At 43.8% G+C, this 20,892-nt stretch overlaps 1 protein-coding gene across 1 annotated transcript in view; it reads left to right on the top strand.

The window, feature by feature from the left end:
- Positions 1 to 9,684: 9,684 nt before the first annotated feature.
- SKP2 (S-phase kinase associated protein 2) overlaps positions 9,685 to 20,892 on the top strand; it is a 30,078-nt gene continuing 18,870 nt past the window's right edge. The window contains exons 1-2 of the mRNA XM_049769037.1: positions 9,685 to 9,967; positions 19,271 to 19,382. Of these exons, the coding sequence (XP_049624994.1) occupies positions 9,685 to 9,967; positions 19,271 to 19,382 (395 nt within the window). The remainder of the gene's footprint in view (positions 9,968 to 19,270; positions 19,383 to 20,892) is intronic.

Here is a 20,892-nt window from a genome sequence, read left to right as displayed (position 1 = left end):
CTAGCAAAGATACATGTCTAAGGGAGAACATGAACTTGAGAGGGCAAACTTCCTATTTTATTTTTTCATTATTGCTGATCTAAAACAATTGATCTAAAACAATCTAAAACAATTACTACCATCTCCAAAACTGTTCATTAATATATTACAAGTGGAAAAATTTTAAACTCCGCTCCTAATTACTACTTACATGTTCAAATTTCAGATTCTATGAAAATATTTACATTACCATAATGCAAGTTATGCATCCCAGTATTTACTGCATTATCCACAATAGCTAAAAATATACAAAAGCAACTGAAAAGTCCCTATTGATGTGATTAAAGAATATCTGGCACACTTATACACTGAAATATTAATAATCTGTATAAGCGGTTGAAATTTTGCCATTTATACCAGAACAGAAGGAACTTGATTTAATTAAGTGAAGTGTAGTAAAGTCAAAAGGAAAAAGAGAAGAAACAAATAATTTTACCTATCAATATAATAAAAGAATAGAATACCAATGAGAAGGGGAAAAATAAAACAGAAAACAGAGCACTGATAAAAGAACAAAGATTAGCCTTTTGGTTTTTTTTTTGTTTTTTTTGACCAGGAATGCAAGCAGAAGGTACCAATATTAGTTCTGAAGATTTTATATACTTGAAATTCTATCATCAAATATTTTATAACATTACCTTCAAATGTCTTTCATAATGAGCTTGTTAATATTATTGATTTAGAGTACTGTTTCCTGAGTATTTTATGTTTATAATGCTTTCAGGTTAACCACACTTAGAAAATGGAAAATTTTATTTTTAATTTTTTTTTGTTTTGTTTTTGAGTCACAGCCAGCAATGCTAAGCAAGTCATTCCTGACGCTGATCAGGGGACCATATAAGATGCTGCTGTTCAAACCCAGGTTGGCCACATGAAAGGTCAAAAGTCCAACCTGTTGAACTATTTAACAATGGAAAAATCTCTCTCTTTTTTTTTTTTGTTTTTGGGGCACACCTGGTGATGCTCAGAGGTTATTCCTGGCTATGCGCTCAGAAATCACTCCTGGCTTAGAGGATCATATGTGACACTGGGGGATCCTAGCACTCACAAGGCAAAATGCCTTATGCACTGCACCACTGCTCTGGTCCCTATTTTTTAAAATCTTTTTTTTTTAATAATATCTTTATTTAAACACCGTGATCACAAACATGATTGAAGTTGGGATTCAGTCATAAAAAGAACACCCCCCCCCCCTTCACCAGTGCAACCTTCCCACTACCAATGCCCCCATCTCCTCCCTCCCTACCCCCTACCTGTATTCCAGACAGGCTTTCTGTCATCCCTCACTCAATGACACTGTTATGATAGTTCTCAGGGTAGTTATTTCTCTAACTGCACTCACTCTTTGTGGTGAGCTTCATATCTTGAGCTGGTCCTTCAGGCCCTAAACTCTGGGAATTATTTCAATGTCTTTAATTTTTCTTAAAACCCATAGATGAGACTATTCTGTGTCTATCTCTTTCACTCTGATTTATTTCACTCAGCATAATAGATTTCATGTACACCCAAGTATAGAAAAATTTCATAACATCATCTCTCCTGACAGTTGCATAATATTCCATTGTGTATATGAACCACAGTTTCTTTAGCCATTTATCTGTTGAAGGGCATCTTGGTTGTTTCCAGAGTCTGGCTATTATAAATAGCTCTGCAATAAGGAAGGGATTTTTGTATTGTGCTTCTGAGATCCTAGACCTAGGGCATATCCCTAGCAGTGGTATAGCTGGATCAAATGGGAGCTCAATTTCCAGTATTTTGAGGAATCTCCATATTGTTTCCATAAGGGCTGGACTAGACGGCATTCCCGCCAACAGTGAATGAGAGTTCCTTTTTCCCCACATCAATGCTGGCACTGATTATTCTTGTTCTTTGTGATGTGTGCAATTCTCTGGTTGAGATAGTACCTCACTGTTTTTTTGATTTGCATTTCTCTGATGATTAGTGATATAGAGCATTTCTTCTCCCCATTTTCTGATGGGGTTAGGTGTTTTTTTCTTGTTCAGTTCTGTCAATACCTTGTATATCTTAGATATTAGCTCCTTATCTGATGGGTATCGGATGAATAGCTTCTCCCATTCTATGGGTGGCTTTTGTATCCTAGGCATTATTTCCTTTGAGGTGTAGAAGCTTCTCAGCTTAATATAGTCCCATTTGTGTATCTCCGCTTCAACTTGTCTGGAAATGCTGTTTCTTTCTTGAAGATGCCTCCTTAGTTTCAATGCCATGGAGTATTTTACCTAAGTGTTGTTCTATATACCTTTGGTTTCAGGTCTGATATCAAGGTGTTTAATCTATTTGCATTTGACCTTTGTGCCAGGTGTTAGATGAGGGTCTGAGTTCATTTTTTTGCAAGTGGCTGACCAGTTGTCCCAACACCACTTGTTGAAAAGTCTTTCTTTGCTCCATTTTGCATTTCTTGCCCCTTTATCATATATTAACTGACTGTAGATCTGGGGAGCATTTTCTGAATACTCTAGTCCAGGGGTCTCAAACTCAATTTACCTGGGAGTATTTTGGGGTGAGGTGTTGGTGGGCAGGGTTTGGGCCACACTCAGTGATGTTCAGGGTTTACTCGTGGCTCTGCACTCAGGGATCACTCCTGGTGGTGCCTGAGGGTCTGTAGGGGTGCCAGGGAATGGAACTTGGGTCACTCATGTGTAAAGCAAATGCCCAACCAGCTGGTACTATCATTCTTGCTTCTCCAGATGTGGTTTTAGGGGTGTTAGCAATTACTGAAGAGAAAAAGTCATGATATTTTTTAAAAGTATTTTCAAAAATGAGCTGAGCTAAGATGGAAAACTAACCAAGTGAACTATATTCCAGAGTGTGACAACACACACACACACACACACACACACACACACACACACACACACACACAAATTCTTAATAATTTCAAATACAAAAAAATACTCATTTTGGTGGAGAATAAAACTAAGACTCCTGTTAAGGCATGCAGCATGCATGTCTCCATTATCAAGGGAGGCACACTCCAGATGTGTCTTTTGGCTTTCCTGGTGCAGTGCCTAATTTTCCTCCCAAGAAATATTTCAGCCAGAAGGCGCATTGGAGAAGTCAATCATAACCCCTGTGTGGATTACTGACTATATTTCTGACATGGCTGTGACATTATATTTCTCTTTTCCTTTATTTGATTTTGTCTCCTTTGCTAACTACAGAAATTTGGCCTTAGTTATCCTGCAGTCATAAAGAAATTTCAGTACCAAAGAAAACTGCTAGAAGTTCCCTGCTGGCTAAGTATATTTGCAACTCAAAGTCCAAGCCAGCTACCTCTCTTTCTGTCAGCCTATTTGCTTCCTAAGGCCAAGTCAAAACTTAGCATCTTCAAGACAATGGTTTTCTCGCCTTGCCTTTAAGCACCACAGCAGAATGACTGCCTCAGGGACTATCCCTGTCACTTTGTATACCTGCTAACAAACAGGTTTGGCCAGTGTAGAATTAGGCTATTTTACTAGGTATTATTCTGTACCCCTTTCATAAGTTTATCTCTTTGTATTACCAGATCATAGGAAGTGGGTCTTAGCCCCTAGCTAGAATACTATTTCCCTCAGGTTAAGGATATTTGTTATTAGGAAGAAAACCAGGATTCCTGCTATCCCTTAATTTACATCTGTAATGACACATAGGGCTAGGTTCTACTTTGATATGTAAGAAATTAGCCTTCCTTATATCCTCTGACTCTTAACTGAAACCTATTCTATTCTAAGGTTACAAACCACCTAAAGCTATGTGTATTTGTTCTAAAATCAAACAATGTACATTGATAGTTGCTGTACTTTGAAAGAAACAATGTACATTGCATTCCTTTCATGTTATGACTGCCTCTTTTTCCCTTTATATACTCCCCTGCCTGAAGATTAAATTTGTCACATATTTGCGAGAAATGTGTTGACCCCACATATACTGCGTGTGGTATCGTTATTTCATATTTCATATTCATCCACTAGTGTACTCGTTTTCCTCTCGTGGAAGTACTATGACCCACAAGAATTGCTGAGACGCAACACGTCTACAGCAGACTCCTTCTAGCCTAGCAGGTAGGGTGTTTGCCTTGCATGTGGCCTTTCCAGGTTCAATCCACAGCATCCCAAATGGTCCCCAGAGCCTGCCTGGAGTGATTTTTGAGTGCAGAGCCAGGAGTAACCCCAGAGGGCTGCCAGGTATGGCAACAAAACAAAACAAAAAACAAAACTCAGAATCCTTCCTACTAACAAATAATTCTCAAAACAGGAACAGCTAGCCTTTAGTATACAGTGCTATCATTTAGCTCACTTTATCAAATAAGATCTCACAATCTAGAAAGGACTATTAGGGTCCTTGTTTAGTAGAGGAGAAAATGGCAGAGAAAGGGGCAGATATCTACATTCCCACAATCAGGGAGTGGCAGACCTGGGCTGCAAACTATAGCATCTGGACTAGCAACCTTGTCTCACAGTTAAGGTACTACAAGATCTTTTCTGGTTCAGAAAACTTCATTCAAACAATTAAATCACCTAAAACCTTTTTTTTGGTTCATAATCTATAGAGAATAAGAAATATTATCTAAGTAATTCTTTAGATATATTTAAAAAGAATTGAAGAAAGCAGTCTTTAATACAGAATTTAAATGAATCATTTTTACTTTGTAGGTACTGAGCCATTACTTAAGGATAATAATGAGGGGCAAGAGCAGTGGCACAAGCGGTAGGGCATCTGCCTTTCACGCACTAAACTAGGATGGATCTCCTTAGGACAGATCTCCGTTTGATCCCCAAGAGTCCCAAGCCAGGAGCGATTTCTGAGCACATAGCCAGGAGTAACCCCTGAGCATTACCGGGTGTGGCCCAAAAAGCCAAAACAAAAAAAAAAAACAAAAAAAAAAGAAAATAGGATAATAATAAACTAGTCTACATAGCAACAGTTATATAGAGAACAGTAAGTTAGAACCAGGGAAGAAATCTTCACTTCTTGCCTCTCTCTTGCTCCAAATCACAGACTACTAAGCTGCCTAGAATTAAGGCCTTACTTTAAAATTAATGCAGAAGAAACTGTGCAACTCTATTTTGATCCCCAAAATTAAATTTGAAACAAACAAAAGATTAAATCCAAATGCTACACAGAATCTGCTATATTTGATTCTCATAAAGAACACTTAAAGTATAATAGCTGGGTAGGTAGAAGAAAAAAAGAGCAAACCAGCACAAACTCATAAGTACATTTACGAAGATAATTTTTCGGTCCTTCTGGAAAGTCCTTTTTGACCCTCTTGGGCTCAAAAACTGACTATTGATAACAAATTACATTCTTGCTATTCTGAATGGTACTTTCCTAATTTAGAAAGTCAATTTGGGTTCCATCGGAAGTTTCCAAAGTAATTGCTAGAAAATGGTTGCACCAATGCAACTTGTAGATTTAAAAGAAATGTAATTAATTTGAGAAACCAATCTAGTAATTCTACTTCTAAAAACATATTACTCTTATGATAATAGTACTTGGGGGCCAGAGCAGCAGTGCAGCAAGTGTAGACGCTTACCTTGCTCCTTACTTATTCCAGTTCACAGTCCTTTGATCCTCACTAAGAGTGATCCTTGAGTTTAAAGCCAGGGATTTTTCCTAGGAACATCAGGGTATGGCCCAAAAACAAACTGGGGTGAGGAGAGAAAAAGCCTAACATGAGGTGTGCTGTGTTAGAGTAAATGATTTTAACTAACTAATCAGTAGAATAAAATACTCCTCATTAGTAGCAATCACCCTGCAGTTCTTGAAAAGACCAGACTGCAATCTCTATAATAAGAATCACAAGAACTTCGATGGTTCCTTACAATGTAACAAATAAATTTAAAAAATGTTAGGCTATAATTAGAAGAAATATGTGTATGTTCTCTTTTTTTTTTTTTTTTTTGGTTTTGGGCCACACTAAGGGGTTACTCCTAGTAGGCTTGGGGACAAATGGGATGCTCAGGATAGATTCTACAAGGCAAGTGCCCTACTCATACATCTTCCCAGCCTCGGAAATTCTCATTTTAGCAAACTAAAGTTACTTCTGCTACTAGCGCAACTTAGTGAAATATCTATTTTAGTATTAGAAGATTTTTATTTACAAACTTCTCAGGCTCTTTATGAGGAACTTGGTCTATCTATCCAGAAACTCCAACTATTTTGAGAACTAGAACTGCATCTTAACTCTCAGATAACTCTGGATAAATCCTGGTAGAAGATATTTCTTGCCTTTAATTTAGAATCGTTAGGGCAGGAGTTCTAGGACAGTAGGTAGGACATTTGCTTTGCATGGGGACATTCTAGATTCGATTTCAGGTATCCTGTATGATCCTAAGTTCGCCAGGAATGATTTCTGAGCTCAGAGAAGGAGCAACCCCTGAGCAATAAAACAAAACAAGAATTTAGAATTATCCCACCTATTAGACTTTCTACATACTGGAAGCAGTCTTTTCCCAATACTCCTTTTTGTCTTTTGGGCCACACCGGTGATGCTCAGGCTATTAGCTCTGAAATCGCTCCTGGCTTGGGGAACCATATGGGACACCGGGGTCAGCCACATGCAAGGCAAACGCCCTATCTCTGTGCTATCACTCCAACCCATTTTCCCCAATACTTTTATATCTATAAACTTCATTTTGTTCTTGGCATTTTACATATTCTTCTCTTGCTTATTCTTTTTCTCCTCCATTTGTTTACTGCTCCCTGTCTTGTTCACTTTCCTAGAAAAAGATAGTAACCTTTGTTGTTTAAAATTAGTTTAATCTAAAGAGTTCAATTTGAAGGGAGCGGTATACCCCAGTAACTGCTTTCTCCTGGGTCCAACTAACCAGCTTCAATCCGAATCAATCAGTTGAAGAACTGACCCAGGGGCCTGGCGGTGGCGCTAGAGGTAAGATGCCTGCCTTGCCTGCGCTAGCCTAGGACGGACCGCAGTTCGATCCCCCGGTGTCCTGTATGGTTCCCCAAGCCAGGAGCAACTTCTGAGCGCATAGCCAGGAGTAACCCCTGAGCGTTACTGGGTGTGACCCAAAAACCAAAAAAAAAAAAAAAAAAAAAGAAGAAGAAGAAGAACTGACCCAAAGACCCATGACCCAATCTCAGCTACTTTCAAGAGTGAACTAAAGGTTCCCACAGCATGTTAGTCAAGCAAAAGCCTGAAATAAGCACAGAGTGGGCCAGGGTGGCCGTTTCAAGCAAGGACATGGTGAATCTTCTCTTCTTAAAAGAAACACAGAGGCAGAGGCAGGCAGCAATAGAAAGCTGCGGTTGCATTACTATCTGTGATGGCGCGGCCTGTACTCCTTCGAACTTGGTAAATAAATCCTCTCCATTTCCAGTGGGGCTGGGTTCACTCCTCGCCCAGCTGCCACCCCGTGCTGGGGAATACAGGTGGTCGTTATTCTGTGGTCCCCTGCACGGTAGATTTCACTCAATCATGGCCATCCTCTTACGTGCAATGGGATGCGTCCCTGACTCTCGCGGCCTCCAAACTCTTTCAGGCAGAGACAAGGCTGAGAGCATAAAGCTTTTAGGCAGCAACCACGAAACCAACCCCACGCATCGGTGGAAAGAAAGAAACGGGACAATGGAGGGCCACGCAACACACAGATGTACATGCACCCGTGCCAGCCCCCACCCACACCATAAATCTGAGACACACAACACGAACACCATGGTTCTACAGTTCCAGTACCATAAAGCAGACAAGCACAACACACACACTAACTAGCCCTGCACCATAAACAAACATCACCAGTACCGTAAAGCGGACAAGCACAAAGCAGACAGACAGGCATGCAACACGCACACACACACACACACACACACACACACACACACACACACACACAGCCTTTGCCCTGCACTTCCAACATCATATAAAGCTCATTCAAGCACACACACACACACACACTAAGTAGCCCTGCACCATAAACAAACATCACCAGTACGGACAAGCACATAGCAGAGACAGACAGGCATGCAACATACACACACACACACCTAGCCAGGCACTCCCGACACCTAAAGCAAAGACACACACCTCGCCCAGGCCACCCCCCCCCGTAGCATAGAGCACACACACACACACACACACACACACACACACACACACACACACGCCCTGCACCATAAACAAACATCACCAGTACCGTAAAGCGGACAAGCACACAGCAGAGACAGACAGGCATGCAACACACACACACAACCTTGCCCTGCACCTCCAGCACCTCCAACATCATATAAACGCGACCGACGGTCCCCTCCCAGGCGTTGGAGCCGGCTCGGTGGCAGCTCCGGAGCTCAGCGGGCGGAGACGGTTCCGGCCCACGGTCCCAAGTCCGAGGGGCCGCCCTCGCCGGGAGACACAGCTCCCTCCGGGCGGCGGCCACCGCGGGCCTCACCCACCGGCCGGGCCGTGTCCGGGGCTCCGGGCAGTGTCCGTCGGGGTCGCAGCTCCGTCGCCGTCCGCGCTCGGGCCTCCGTCCCACCCCGGAGCCTCCCTCGCCTCGCGCGGCCTCCCCCCGCCTCGGCCTCACCTGAGCCCGACCTGGCCGGCGAAGGCGGCGTCCGAGGGCCGGTCCGCGCGAGCCGCGGAGGTGGCGGGACCACAAGGCCTCCCTCCGGCTCCCCGGGCCAGGCCGAGCCGTCAAGACGCTGACATTTCCCAGCCAGCCGGAGCTCCGCCCACTTCCGCCTCCCGCCGCCCCCACCCCGGGCTCGGCCTGGGCGGTCCCGCCCCGAGCCCGCCGCCGCGGTGGCTGGTGGGTAGTTTAGAGGTGCGGCGAGGCGGAGCGGGGACTACGATTCCCGGCAGGCCACGGGCGCCCGGACGGCGGCCGCCGGGAGAGCGGGGAGGAGAAGTGGTGCGCGCGCGCCGGGAGGATGGAACGTTGCTAGAGTTCGCGGGTCCGGCCGCCGGGGAGGGCTGGGAGGCCACGCTGCGAGTCTCCGCGCGCCAAAAGGGGAGCTGGCAAAGCCGAGAGGAGTTCTGCGATTAATGCACGCGCCTCTGAGCCCCTGACCGGTGGTCGCCATGCACAGGTAAGCCGAGGGCACCCGGGAGCAGCCGCACGGGAATGAGCTGCTTCGATTCTCCGAGACCTTCTCTTAATCCATTCTCCTGCTGTAATTTTGGATGATTGATTTCTTGCTTATCTCCTCCGGGAAGGCGAGGATGGATGGATGGATGGATGGATGGATGGATGGATGGATGGATGGATGGATGGATGGACGGACGGACGGATGGATGGAAGTTTCAGTGCTGTGATCGGGGTGCGGCTTTATTTGGTTTTTCTGTCGAGCTTTCCCTGCTGATTCCAATCACGGTATGATTTGCCTTCCTCTTTCCTTGTCTCTTCGTTCCCTCCGCTTTCAGAAATTCCTGAGGCCTTCTGCATGGTCTCAGGCAGAAGCCTTTTCGGAGTTGTTCTCTCTCTCTCTCTCTCTCTCTCTCTCTCTCTCTCTCTCTCTCTCTCTCTCAGTCTTTCACTCTCACTCTCTTTCACTGTCTCATTCTGTCATTCTGTCAACAAGTTAAAAATAACACAAGCAGTTCTGTTAGTCGCTGTGAGAATTCTGCAATGCACAAACGGTAAGTCATGTAGGCTTTACCTTGGAATTACTATGAATTTCTTTCTGAGAACAATGCCTATTGTGCATTCCCGCAGGAAACACCTACAGGAGATTCCCGACCAGGGTAGCAACGTTGCCACGAGTTTTACGTGGGGATGGGACTCGAGCAAGTCTTCTGAACTGTTGTCAGGCATGGGAGTCTCCACCCTGGAGAAAGAGGAGGCGGACAGTGAGAACATTCCCCAAGAATTGCTCTCAAGCCTTAGTCCCCCACAAAAACGACTGAAGAAAAAAGCGAGTGACAAGGACTTTGTGATCATCCGAAGACCTAAGCTAAATCGAGAGAACTGTCCAGGTAAGACTCACATAAAGGATAGTTTAACTATTTTTGTTTGGCAAAATAAAAATTTGGCACCTTTTAAAAACTGCCTAATTCCAGAGAAATGGAGCCCTATCTTTGAGGTCTACAGTAATCTTAGTAGGTATTTATTTTTTTTTACTGAGTAATTGAGTGTCACCTCCTATAAAATTTTAATCTGTGAGAAGACATTCCTCCCTTTTTCCTTAGAAGACATTCCTGCCTTTTTCCTTAGAGGCTAATCTCCCTTCTCACAGGCCACTGCAGACCACTGATAGATGAGAACATAAACAGTGTGATCCTTTTGGATAATTTTTGTTTAAATTCCACTGAGTTGCAGTCCTGGGAGGGCTTTTTGCAATAGTCACTTTAGTTATTCGTCAAAGGACTGTGAATGTTAAGCTAACTAGCAGGAGGAAACTTCACCCCTCCCCCCAACACACAGCATGCACATGGAATTCTTCTGGCATGCTCAATCTCCCTGACTGCTGTCTTATCTGTTCTGTTGCCCAAAGCAAAACCTTTAAGTTCATGCATATCCCCACCATCCCCCAGTGTCCGTTCAATCACTGAAACTTTACTTCCTCTCCTAAATAATGTTTCAAGCTCCCATTATCTCTTGATAGGGATTCCTAATTGCAATCTAATGCTTCCCAGATCCATCCTGCAGTACAAGAGTCGACTGGAATATAGACCTTGTAAGTGTGTGTGAGACATTTTTGTGCAGTCTCTGAGGTATAGTTCCACTCAAGGCTGGGTACTAGCCACTGGATACACAGGGGCCATGGGTTACACCAGGTATTATCTGGAGAAATTAGGGATCAAACTTGCACATATGAAGCATGTGCTCCCCGCCCTTTTATTTATCTGCTGTGTCCCCTATCAGTCCCCTCATTAAGCCTCAAGAAGGTAAATGAATCAGTCCTTACTCAGCCGTAGGGTATCAAAGCACATTGACTTAGACCAGTGGTCGACAGCCTGTGGCTCGCAAGCCACATGTGGCTCTTTCCACTTTTAATTTGGCTCTTCTGTGTGCCAGCAGCTGCTCCAGGAGTCAGGACTCTGCTCCTAGCCTCTGTCAGTGCGCACCCCATGTGGCTCTCAAAATAAATTTAAATCGTGGTTTTGGCGAGATTTGGCTCAGTTGAAAAAAAAGGTTGCCAACCACTGGCTTAGACTCATCAATTTTTCACACTATTAAGTCTTTAAAACATTACTTTAGTGAATATTTGCTAAGGCCACTCAATGTGCTACCTCTTGGTGTTGGGGCTATAGCAGTGAGTCAAACATTGGTGACCTACCCTCATGGAGCTTCTGATGAGAGCATGGAGACGGTACACACTATCGGTAGGCAGTAAGGGAGAAAGTGAGAATGCTACAGCAACACACAGCCAAAACACAAAGCCAAATGCTTTCAGAAGTGCTGGAGTGGGAAGTCAGGTTGTCATTTTACTGCATTTATTTTTATCATTATATTTATTTATTCTTGCTATGTCATGGCGTGAAACTTAGGCCCACATATGTGTGCTTGTGTGAGGCTTATATTCTATCACTAAACCATAGCTTCTACCCCTGAGCTGCTGTTTGTTTGTTTTTGATTTGGGGGATCACACCCAGCTGTTCTCAGGGCTTAGCCCAGGACTCCTGTTTGTGCTAAGAGATCACTCCTGGCAATGCTCAGGACCCTTTGGGGTGCTAGGGATCAAAACCCAGGTTAACCATGTCCAAGGCAAACACCCTATTCTCTGTACTATCGCTTAGGCCACCAGATTACATTTTTTAATTGGGCATTGATGGGAAGCCTTACCGTTAGCAAAGGTATAAGTGAAGTGGGAGTGTTTGTTGTGTGAATACTTTGAAGGAGAGCAAGTGCCCTAAGCAGAGGGAAAGATCAGTGTAAAGACCATGAAGCAGAATCATGTAATATTTATTCAAGAAACAGCAAGGAGGTTGCTGAGTCAAGAATAGAATGAGCAGTGGGAAAAGTAGTGGAGAATTGGGGTAATGGTGTGTTGTGATAGGACTTTTAACAAGTCTACTTTTGGTAGACTTTTTGGTCTGGAGCACTAACCTAGGACAGACAAATTTAACTCCCCGGTGTCCCATATGGTCCCCTGAGCCAGGAGCAATTTCTGAGCACATAGCTAGGAGTAACCTCTGAGGGTCACCGGGTGTGGCCCAAAAACAACAAAAAAGACCACTTTGTTCTGTTGATACTGAAGCTATATAGTGGAGCATTGAGAGAAGAAAACTAACTTGTTTGTTCAATATGGGGGCATGGTGGTAACATGGTGGTCAGATTCTGGATAGAGTCTGGCATTACTATCAATCCAACAGGCTGCTGTTGGCATTGTTTTTAGAAGAACATGAATTGAAACAGTTTGAATTGAAACTAGTCATGAGGCAGAAAAGTCAACACATTTAAGAAACAAAGATGGCATTTTGCAGAGCCCAGGTAAATAAATCTATTCCTAAATTCCTCCATCTGGCTTTCACTTCGCAAGAGTTCATTGGTTGCTTGCTTATTTTGTTTTAGGAAAATCTTGGGTTTTCTGTTGTTATTTTATTCTTTACAGTGGCCCTTCAACATAGACCTCACAGTTTACAGTTGCCCAGAGATAGTGGAATTGGGGCTAGGGGGATGCCACCAGGGCCCCAGCCAGCAGTGATGGAAGGTCATGTAGTGCTAGTGATTCAACTGAAGCACTTGCATATGCCGGGCATGTGCCCTACAACCTAAATAATTTCCCTAGCCCTGATTCCGAAAGGTTTTTGACTCTTTCTTTAGAAACTAGTCCTTCAAGTGTGGTCTGGGAATTTCCACCAGGAGTTACATTGATTTAGGCAGGCAGTTAAGAGATCCTGAGGAAGCCACACCAGCCTTTGCATTCCAGTTCTGCTGCTGACTGTCTTTATTTGAGCAATCCAGTGTCTTAGTTTCTGTGTGAAATAGAGTGAGACTCTGCTGGGAAATTAAATAATAGAGTATACATAATAATGTTAACTCTTTCTGTGCTGCCTGGCACACAGCAGGCATCCGGAGAGTAAACCCAGTGAATTTCACGCATAAAATATCTGAAGCTTCTTTTAGAGACAAATTTCTTTCTTCTTTTGTCCTTCATATTGTTAGTCTGATCAAAAAAATGCATTTTAAAAAATGCATGCAAAAGCTGCATTCAAAAGTTGCAGCTGAATACTTCTCTCTGGAGGTTAACCCTGGCTGGCATTTTGCTACTGAACCAATTCCTGCTAACATGAACAGATTCTGAACAGATTTTAATTCTTTTGTCCAGTGCATATAGCTTTCAGCATGGGGTGTAAATTGCTACATGCCTTTCCACAACCACACACAGGTGGAGATAAAAAAAAAAAAGTTATCTTTTAAAGCAAGGCAAGTTGGAAATAAGAGATTGAGTGATAATTCCTGTCCTTTGAGATAATTGCAAGAGGAGGATTGCTAGTTTGTACATGAACAGGTAAGAAGTTCAAGCCCAAAGTCCTTTCTGGGTCAGAGGGCATGGCATGCCAGTGACCTCAACCATTTCGGGTGCAGAAGGCATCCAAGATTTTCCACTGGTTGTGCCGCATCTTCCTGTTCCTCTCGATGTTGAGTCTTAAGAAAAGAGAGGGGAGCTGCAAAATGGTCAAATCATTGAGTCTAGATTGTTAAAATTGGCTCTCCTCCTCCCAATTAACCCAATTAGCTGCAGGGTGTGACCCAAAAACAAAAACAAAGTGACTTTGATGTTGATTTCTTTTTGTTGGTTTTGGTTTGTTTTTTGTTTTTATTTTTTTATGAAGGGGGCATACACCTGGTAGTGCTCGGGTTACACCTGGCTTTATGCTCACTCAGAAATCACTCCTGGCAGGCTTAAGGGACCATAATGGATTGCCTCGGAATGAACCTGGATTGGCCCTGTGCAAATCAAACGCTTCCCCACTGGCTGTTACTCTGGCTCCAATTAATTTCTAATTAACAATGGCATGGAAGGACACTCATAATATATTTTGTTAGTGCATTCTTTTTGTTTTTGCTTTTCCATTTGTTTTATTTTATTTGTTTTTTGTTTTGGTTTTTGGGCCATACCTGGTGAAGCTCAGGGGTTACACCTGGCTATGCGCTCAGAAGTTGCTCCTGGCTTAGAGGACCATATGGGATGCCGGGGGATTGAACCGCAGTCAGTCCTAGGCTAGCGCGCACAAGTCAGATTAATTTACTGCTTGCACCACCGCTCTGGCCCCTGTTTTTTCAATTTTTAAGATTCTACCCTACATTCATAACTGCACTCAGGACCATGTGATGCTGAGGATTGATACTCATTGCGATGTAAGCACTTTACCCACTGGGTTACCTTCCTGGCCCCAGTCATAATAATTATACTTTGTGGAGCTAGACACTCTAGATTCAATATAGGTTCACTACTATTTTCTATAAGGTCCACTTGGGTGGATTCAGTGATACAGGATGAGAGGCAGATAGTTAGAGGGTCCCTTGGCCTCCAGTGTGGTCTGATTACATTCCAGTGAGTTTTGCTCGCAGTTGTGCAGGCAGGTGGCTAATAGCGCTGCAGGGATTAGTGGGGAATGGCCACACCTGCTTTATGTGGTGCTCTGATGCCAGTGGCTTTGGGTTGTGAGATTTTCTTCTGCACTCAGCAGTCTCTCCCTGCAGGCCCCAAGCCAGGCTCACATCTGCTGACTAAATCCTATTCATTTAGCCCTGCCAGGATAGGTCCGATGGACCCTGGGGTGTGTAGGAGGAAGGAGCTGGGAGGAAATGGCCCAGTGATGAGGTCAGTAATGGGCAGAAGGAAGGCAATTCATTGTGTTCATGGTCATCAGATGCCTCTCCAGTCCCCTGCCTCCAGCAAGGGAGGCTGCTGGAGCACATTAAAGGTTTTTCTTGGTCAGCTCTTCCTAACTTTACAATTGCTTGACATTCCAGATCCCACAGTTGTTCTCAATATGGCACTACTGATAACCCCATAGGACTATGTTCAAAGTACAGAATTCCTGAGATTATGATCCAACAAGTCTTTCTTTCTACCTGGTGGTCTTTTTAATACCTCCAGACAAACATTTCCCTTTCAGTTTTGCTTTATAACAGTAAGAAATAATATGTATAGTATATTGATAACGTAATACATTACATATATACATTACATGCAATGTACATTACAGTTCATTCAATCTGAATCTGAAATTTCACAGAAATAAGGCTTATTTTTAAGATCTCTGTAATTGGATTCTTATTTTCATTCTTTAAAACAGTGCTGATCAGACTACACTAATGCTGTGACTCACCCAGGAATTTAAGCCTAAAGCTTCCAAAACTTAGCTCTACTGGAGCCTTCCTGGAAACCTCCCCAGGCATTTTTCTTTGACCCTTTTCTTCATTTTTTGATTCTTTGATCAGATATTTTTGGGGTACCTTTCTCAGAAAATGAACATACATAAGCTAAAAAACCCAGCTATCATGGGTATAATACAGATTCAATACCATTCTTCAAGTTCCAATGCTCATGATTTTCTAATTACTCCTCCTATCCCAAAGGCTAAGCAAATCTCTTAAAAATACCTAGTGCTGGACTGAAGAGTCACTAACGACCTCTGTTTTTGGTTTGGTTTTTGTAGTTTTACCCATTTGGCTGTAAACACCTAAACTGCCATGTCTCATGAGTATTTCAGCTCTTCCTAACCCTGGCTCCTCTGAATGTGTTTCCTTCCTCTGGTTTCTGTGGCCTACCTGTGGCTCCCTAGTTTCATGCTCTACATGACAGCAATGATTCTCAGTGGCTAATCTGTGGGCCACAGGTGTTCACAAGTGCATGAAGGCTGAGAATTACTAGTCCTGCTTTCTCTTTATGATTGGTGGAGATAAGGGAAACTTACATGGCAGAATCTGTTGTAATTTTTGAGGAAAGGGACATGAATTATTATTACAAACAAGTGAGCAATGGACTAGCCAGATGTACAGTAGGTAGGGTCCTTCTTTTGCAGGAAGCTGACCCAAGTTTGTTCCCTGGCACCACAGATGGTCACCTGGGCCCTATCAGGAGTGATCCCTGAGTACCTAGCCAAGAATAAGCCCCAAGAACTTCATGGATATGGCCTAAACCAGAGATGGTGAACCACTGGCACGCGTGCCAGCTGTGGCACGTGAAGGCCTTGCAGCTGGCACGTGGGAAGGTCCGCAATTAAGATATGCGGCGTGGCGGGAGGCAAGTATGCCGATGTCTGCTTTGCAGCTCACCTGGCAACAGGGCCAGATTGGCCATTGGGAGGACGGGCTGGCATTTTGAGGAAATTGTTTGGTTTTGTGCGGCAGTTTGGGCACTCAGCCTCAAAAAGGTTAGTCATCATTGGCCTAAACCACCACCAGCCTTAAAAAAAACAGGTGTGAACACTATTAACTGCTTATTCTACAAGTATAATTTGATCATGTATACTTCAAAAACAACCTTTATGTATACACACACACACACACACACACACACACACACACACACACACCACACTTGCAATGGATCAGACTCAGAACTCAGGGGTCCTCCTGGTTCGTGCCCTGAGGTCATTCCTGGAAATCCTTGGGTGCCTCCTGTACTCAAGACACCTCGTCTGCTTATTGAGCTTCTCCCTAGCTCAATTTGCAGTTTCGCTTTGGTGATGCTTTGTGAAATGAATGTCGAATAAGATGAGTCCTGCAAAGAGCAAATGTAGAGATTCTCAAATTTACTTAGACTGCTGCACTCTTTGCAGAAAAGCAATTCCTCAAAAGTCCTCTGAATATCTATCTCTTTAAGTAAAAAGTAGAAAGTGCCCCTCATTTGCATCCCTACCTGCATCATTGAATGCAAGGAATGGTATCATCCACTTTGGAAGAGCCTGAGTGTATGAGAGACTCTTCAACAGGCCATCTCTTCAGCAGTTCAAGCAGCATAGGTGGGGAAAGAGGTTATAGAAGCTGAGAATAGATTTTCACCTGAGAATTAAGTGAAAATTGGGGTGACAGAAGGGAAAGCTACAGCAGCTTGCAAATCTGACCAGTTTGCACCTTGCAAAAATGGAAACCTCCCACAAGATGTTTAGCTGTTGGAGACCTCAGGCTTAATTCCCTGCTGGGCACGGCTGTAGGACCTTCAAGGCAGATCCAGTTGGACTTTCTCATCCAACCATCAGACTTTGGGAGTGGTGAGTCAAGAATCCAGGAAACAGATGGCTGATGTTTAGAGAATTTAATATGGCAAGTAAAATTAGATTAAGCATATCCAAAGCCTGGATTGCAGCCACTTGAGCGGCTGTAGAACGACAGGCTTCCGTTCCATCTGCTACACCAGCAGCCAAGTTAAAGCTCTGGACACCCCTTTCTCAGAGGCCCTTGAGTCAGTTACATTCTGCTCTTACACCTTCTCATAGACTTTGCCCGCTGCTGGCTCTTGATTCAACTCCTCTCCCTTCCACCACCACCCTCCTTAGCTCAGATTGACTTCTCTCTACATAGCAAATCATGCTCCTCCCTATCAAAACGTGATAAACTGGGGCTGGAGAGATCATACAGCGGGTAGGGTTCTTGCTTTGTGTGCGGCCATTGTGGATTCCATCCTGGCATCGCATGGAGCACTGCCAGGAGGGAATCGTGATTACAGTGCCAGAAATAAACCCTGAGCATCACCAAGTGTGACCCAAAAACAAAACCAAACAACTCAAACTCCAGCCTTCCAGACTTCCACCCAGAAATGCGATCTGGAGTCAGATCTGGGTTGGTGTTCCTATTCTGCCACTTCCTACCTGTGTGACTTTGTCACTTTTGCCCTAGTTGGTTCTTCTCCTAAAACTCCTCCCCTGCCTCAAAGACCATTGTTGGACAAGATAAAGGACATGATCTGCTTCTTATGTAGGGTTTTTTTTTTTTTGTCTTCAGTCTTATTGTCTGGACAGTCACAAGGCCCTGCTCTTCCTTGGCAATGCCTATACCTCCACCACGGTGCCTGTGACCATGTGGCCAGCCTTCAGTCAGTCTCCTCTGTTGTCTTGAGGTCTGGAAACAGTTCTTCCCAGAGCTGCTCCATTGGCTGGAATCCAAGTTTAGGATTCCAAGTGGGCCTCTTACTTCTGCCATTTAAGAGGTGATGTCCTGTGGGTGAAGTTACTGACATAGGTTTCCTGTCCTGCAGATAGTATAAATAAACTGGGGCAGTGTAGACATTAAGGGCATAAATAAACTGGGGCAGTGTAGGCTACGTATCAAGGGCTGTGTGCTTTTCTGAAAAGCCCTTAACTTTTCAGTTAAGTCTTAGGCATATGATATTCCAACATCAATCCCAACATCCATGTCAGCTTCTCTCCACCAGTGTGCCAATGCTCCATCTTGCACTTCCCCATCTTTGTACTTGCCACCATGCCAGGCACATTCCCAAGTTTGATGGTTTTTAGTGAGATCTCATGTTTTTAGTGTTGTTGAATCTGTGCTTTGTCTATATAGCTATACCACTTTCCCAGATCACTGGTGTACCCATGGCCTCTGGCTCCTCTGTTCCCCTTATATGCCAGATTCTTCCAGGCTTAAGTAAGTCACAGCTCTAGGTGTTAGGATCGAGTGTTGACTTATTACTCATCTCCCAATGAGTCTATTGGGCACAAGCAGGGCTTACACCCAACTTCTATCACTGGTATGTTAATTACATGCTCCAGAGTATTTATTGAGATTGGTGCCTTCAACTGTGTCATTTTACAAATAGGAAGACTGGTCAGTCCTAAGAGGCCCCAGCCTTGCTTGTGTGGAAATAAAGCTAGCTTTTTTTTTTTTTTTTGGTGTCAGGAAGAGAGCTCAAAGGTTTAGTGTTTGTGCTTTGCAGCATTCTATCTCTGGTATCACATGGTCCCCCAAGCACTACTGTTAGTGAACCCTGCGACTGAATTGATAATAACTGCTAGTTGTGGTTCTCCCTACATAAAGAAGGGAATAAAGTGGTGGTGGGAGCCTACTTTGCTATCTGGTGGTGTCCATTTTTTAGTAAAATAGCAGTTGAGCACTTGCTGATATTTTTGTTGTAGAGTGAGAATGTAGCTCTTTCTAAGTCTTGGCCTGCAGGCAAGCTGGACAAGAATGTCAGGGAAGGCACCCAGGGTTTTCCTGCTTCTCTTGGCTGTGAGAGGATGTGCAGGGGAAATGTGTGAGCAGAAGAATTCTGAAGCTGAGTCGTCACATTTTGTCTGAATTCTCCTTGTAGGCTGAACATGATCCAGCTATCCTTTATCTCCTAAGGAACAATGACCAAAAACTCTGCCCTTTCCTCTCAGGCGTGTCTTGGGACTCCCTCCCGGATGAGCTGCTCTTGGGGATCTTTTCCTGCCTCTGCCTCCCTGAACTGTTGAAGATATCCAGTGTTTGCAAGAGATGGTATCACCTGGCGTGAGTATTTTTTCAGCCTTTTTTGTATATGTTGAGGAGGAAAGGGGATTTAGTTTCCCTTATGAGTGGTTAGGGCTGCATCCCAGTCGCTGCCATAGAAACATCAGCCCAGTGCCTTGAAAGAGATGTAAACCAAGCTATTAAAACTCATAGGTACTCTGGTCTTCAGGATGAAAACTCTGGGGCGCCCTGAAGAGGGAGTTGGGAAGAGCTCTCGCTCTTGTTGAAGCCCTGGCAGATGCACCAACATCCCACATCTGACACCATGCAAACTATATGGCCCATTTTCACTGCTTTACCATTAATCACTGGAGAGACACCAAATTGAAGGAAAATTCCAAGCACACCGGTTTTCCGGCTGAAAACTGGTCTTTTCTCAGAGTGGTGCTGGGCAGTCTCTCCCCAGCTGTCACCCACCACCCACAGCCACCACCATTGTAAGCATTGGCCCATCTTCACCACTGATCTCAGAAGAGATGTAAGGCAGACCAAGCCACTGAAACTCATTGGTTTACTGCTGTAGATCCTGGAGTTCCTAGAGCAACAACTCCAGATCTCCCAGTCCTAACAGCACAGTAGGAGCACAGCAAATTAGATGGGAAGAAGCATAGAGGCCAACTAAACTCAGTAAACAAGATAGCCCCAAAACTAAAATAGTCCCTTCTGTACTTAATGTCACGTTTTCTTTTGTTGTTGTTAACCTGGACATTAAAGCTTATTTTGCAACTTAAAATGTTTGATGCTTTTTGTTTCATGAGCACTTTGTAAAAGCTAAGTAACATTTTCTCATTCACATTAGTTTATATACATGTGCCTATTTATGTACATGTAAAAAATACAGATTTTGGTGGAGATGGGGGGGATTGGACCACACCCGAGGTGTTCAGGGGTTATTCCTGGCTTTGCACTCAGGGGTCAAAAATACTTTTCGTTTTTGTTTTTGTTTTTTGGGCCACACCCGGTGGCACCCAAGGTTATTCCAGGCTCTCTGCACAAATCACTCCTGGCAGGTACGGGGGACCATATGGGATGCTGGGATTCGAACCACCATTGGTCCTGGGTCGGCTGCTTGCAAGGCAAACGCCCTCCCCCTGTGCTATCTCTCCGGCTCCAAAAATCTATATTTTTAAACAAAACGATTATTGCTATTCATTAGAACTATGACTTCTTTCTCCAAATAGATATCGTATCACCAGATTGCCTAATAAGAGTGCTAATGGAGTTATATATGTGCCATTTAGGGTTGTTGTGGTCATCTGTTAATGCTAAAAAAATGGCAGGTGAGATCATAATTTAGTACATTTCAAGCCTCTTCTCCTAGTCAGGGGTGAACCTAAAAAGTTAAAAAAAAATCATAAAGTTGGGCCGGAGAGATAGCCTGGAGGTAGAGTGTTTGCCTTGCATGCAGAAGGACAATGATTCGAATCCCGGCATCCTATATGGTCCTTCGAGCCTGTCAGGAGCAATTTTTGAGCGTAGAGCCAGGAGTAACCCCTGAGCGCTGTCAGGT

This window comes from Suncus etruscus, chromosome 2 (assembly GCF_024139225.1).
Source record: "Suncus etruscus isolate mSunEtr1 chromosome 2, mSunEtr1.pri.cur, whole genome shotgun sequence".
In the NCBI taxonomy this organism is placed as follows: domain Eukaryota; kingdom Metazoa; phylum Chordata; class Mammalia; order Eulipotyphla; family Soricidae; genus Suncus; species Suncus etruscus.
Note: the sequence above shows the minus strand (reverse complement) of the source record. Positions and strands in the feature narration are given on the sequence as shown.